Source organism: Mesitornis unicolor, unplaced genomic scaffold (genome assembly GCF_000695765.1).
Source record: "Mesitornis unicolor isolate BGI_N332 unplaced genomic scaffold, ASM69576v1 scaffold12307, whole genome shotgun sequence".
Taxonomy (NCBI): Eukaryota; Metazoa; Chordata; class Aves; order Mesitornithiformes; family Mesitornithidae; genus Mesitornis; species Mesitornis unicolor.
In genome coordinates, this window is record NW_010198428.1 from 942 (window position 1) to 4,173 (window position 3,232).

The following is a 3,232-nucleotide window of genomic DNA, read 5'->3' on the forward strand; positions in this document are numbered from 1 at the left end:
TGGGCAAACACTGCATGCTGACAAACAGGGAGACCACAGCCAGGTGGGGGAGGCAGGTGGAAATGGCTTTGTGCTGGTCTGTGCTGGGCAGGAAATGAGACAGAACTGATACCAGGTGTGCTGGTCTGCACTGGGAAATGAGACAGAACTGCAACTAGGAATGCCTTGGGAGGGGAGATTTGGTGTACTGGGTGTGACTGGGATAGAGTTAATTTTCTCCATAGCAGCCCATATGGTGTATGCAGTGGATGGGGTGTCCAGCAAGGAGTCATTCTTGGGTGTCAATGACTGAATTCTCTGATGAGCATCCATGACACAGCTGTGTGCCACCACCCTGCACAATTTAGCTGTTCACAAGCGTTTTCCTTACTTGGGCACTTTCTTGAGAGCAACTTTGACAGAAGACATAAACCTTCAGGCACTGCACTGAGAAGATCCTTTTTGATGATGGAAATGCTGCTATGGAGGTCAGCTCTGTCACACAAGTGCTCATTGCCTGGCCCTGCCTGCTGTCACAGGACCACCACACTGCAGGACTATGATCAAGCTGCAAGAGCGCTCGGACCCCACAGTCACACAAGGGCTAAGAAAGAGAGTGTGGAAGGGGAAAGAGAGCATCTTGGGAAAGACCAGGAACTGGTGCTCCCTGGCAGTGCTACTGTGCCAGGACTGCTTTTCCTGTCCACTTCTGCACCAAGGTACTTCACCTCCAGCTTTACAAAGGTCTCAGAGAAGGACCTTAGGTCATAAAGTATCCACAGGGTGCTTTATCTTGTTTGAACACACAGAGAGCACGGCTCCTCATTTACACAGTCCTTGGGTCACAAAAACCAGATGGATAGTGAAAGAGAAGTGGGATGAAGAAGGACACTTTTTGTGCACACCATTATTATAACAAAGAAAAGCTAAAACAAACCACCAGAGCAACACTGTGCCTTATAATGAGTTACATTAGGTGTGCAATGAGATTTGCAGAAGACGAGCATTTAATTGCTGATTAAAATCATCCATTCACAAGTTTCTTCAGGGCATCTTTGATCTCCTGGTTCCTCATGCTGTAGATGAGGAGGTTCACTGCTGGAGGCACCACTGAGTACAGAAATGACACCACCAGATTTAGAAATGGAAAGGAAATGGAAGGGGGCTTCAGGTTAGCAAACATGCCAGTGCTGAGAAAAAGGGAAACCATGGTCAGGTGAGGCAGACATGTGGAAAAGGCTTTGTGCCATCCCTGCTCAGAGGGGATCCTCAGCACAGCCCTGAAGATCTGCACGTAGGACAGCACAATGAAAACAAACCACACAAATGCTAAGCAAACACTGACCACAAGAAGCCCAGCTCCCCTGAGGTAGGAGTGTGAGCAGGAGAGCTTAAGGATCGGGGGGATTTCACAGAAGAACTGGTCCACAGCATTGCCTTGGCAGAGGGGTAGTGAAAGTGTATTGGCCATGTGCAGCACAGCATAGAGAAACCCACTGCCCCAGGCAGCTGCTGCCATGTGGACACAAGCTCTGCTGCCCAGGAGGGTCCCGTAGTGCAGGGGTTTGCAGATGGCCACGTAACGGTCATAGGCCATGACAGTGAGAAGACACAGTTCTGCTGAGATAAAAAAGACAGACAGAAACACCTGTGCAGCACATGCCAAGTTGGAGATGACCCTTGTGTCACACAAGGAATTGGCCATGAATTTGTGGACAGTGGTGGAGCTGGAGCCCAGGTCGAGGAGGGAGAGGTGTAGGAGGAAAGAAGTACATGGGGATGTGGAGGCGATGGTCGCAGGCTACGGCAGTGATGATGAGGCCGTTTCCCAGGAGGGCAGCCAGGTAGATTCCCAGGAAAGAGCCAGAATGTCAAGAGCTGCAGCTCCCGTGTGTCTGCAAATGCCAGGAGGAGGAACTGGGTGATGGAGCTGCTGTTGGACATTTGCTGCCTCTGGGCACGGAGACCTGTGCATGGAAGAAAAGCTAGTGTGCAGTTAGGGCATACATCTCGGAGAAAAAGTCTATTCAATTGCCCATAGAGCCACGAAATAGCTCTTCTTTTTCAGGAAGACCTTTGGTGAGTCCTTTTTGTGCATTCTGGTTGGTGATGGCTCATGGTCAACCACGGAGAAGGTGGCTCTGCGTGGGCTTTTCAGGAGTCAGTCCTGCACTAAATCACTGGGTAAATAGGAACACAGGGTGATCTCACATGAGATCCACTCATGATATCGAAAAGCTTTTCAGCATTGTCCCTCCCTACTCACCTGACAGCAGAGCAGAGCTGATGGGATTTTGTTTTGTTTACTGTGTTCTAGTTTCTCCACCACACCTGAGGAGTGTTTTTAAGTCAGAAATCCTTGGCATTTCTGCTGCGCTCCAGGAGAAACCTTGTGGGTTCTGACAGGCAAAAAGGACTCTCCCTTAGTGCAGAGCTGGTCTGTCCATCAGTCCTGGTCTCAGCTGCGCTGTGCTGACATCTCTTTCAGCTGGGGCATGACCACAATCAGATGTTTCTGTGGAAAAGCAACTGGACACTGCTGAGAGCAGTGGAATCCAGTTTCCAAGTGCAAACCTTTAGACTCCTCACCTTGTTTCATCATACCTGAGGAGGACCTCAGCTCTCCCCTCCCACCAAGGCACACATGGGTCATTACAGTTGCCCACTGCATTCCCATGGCCTTACCACTAAGAGCTATTCTCCATGGGGCTTTTGAGTAACACAGAGTTTCCATGGGACAGCTGTGTGCTTCCGAAGGGCAGCCTGTAGCCCTGCAGTATCCGACAGGGAAAAAGATGTTGTGTCTGACAGGAGAGTCAGATCATTGCAAGGCCCGTACACTGCAGTGCCCAGAGCCCCTAATATTAGGAAATGATTTGTATGCTTTTTCTCCATGGCTCCATCTGCATGAGAAGACCTGCAGCATGGGTGCGTGAGCTGCATGTGAATCCTCATCCCCACTGTTGCAGTCAAGAGAATATTTTGATTGATAAAAGTAGTTAAAGTAGGTATTTGCTTAAGCTGCAAAGTTAAAATTACAAGATATATGTGTACAAGTACTTAGAGAAGGTACGTACCATACACAGGTACGTACCAGATGTAGAATAGTTGTGATAAGACAAGGAATAGGCAATAACTTTTCTCATTTCTGTGACCCAAAATTATTTAGAGGTAAGCTTTTGAAGTAAATCAATGTCTTGTATAAAATATTATGATAGTTAGGAACCAATCACAGTAAAGGGCAAATTAAAAA

The 3,232-nt window shown here is 48.4% G+C and overlaps 1 protein-coding gene across 1 annotated transcript; it reads right to left on the reverse strand.

Annotated features, from left to right (window-relative positions):
* Window positions 1–1,003: 1,003 nt before the first annotated feature.
* Window positions 1,004–1,832, reverse strand: LOC104535386 (olfactory receptor 14A16-like; the record flags this gene model as incomplete). The annotated part of the gene is given in 2 exon segments (XM_010189147.1): window positions 1,004–1,747; window positions 1,749–1,832. Coding segments are annotated over 2 exon segments (828 nt in total), but the record flags the coding sequence as incomplete, so codon positions are not given.
* Window positions 1,833–3,232: the final 1,400 nt, after the last annotated feature.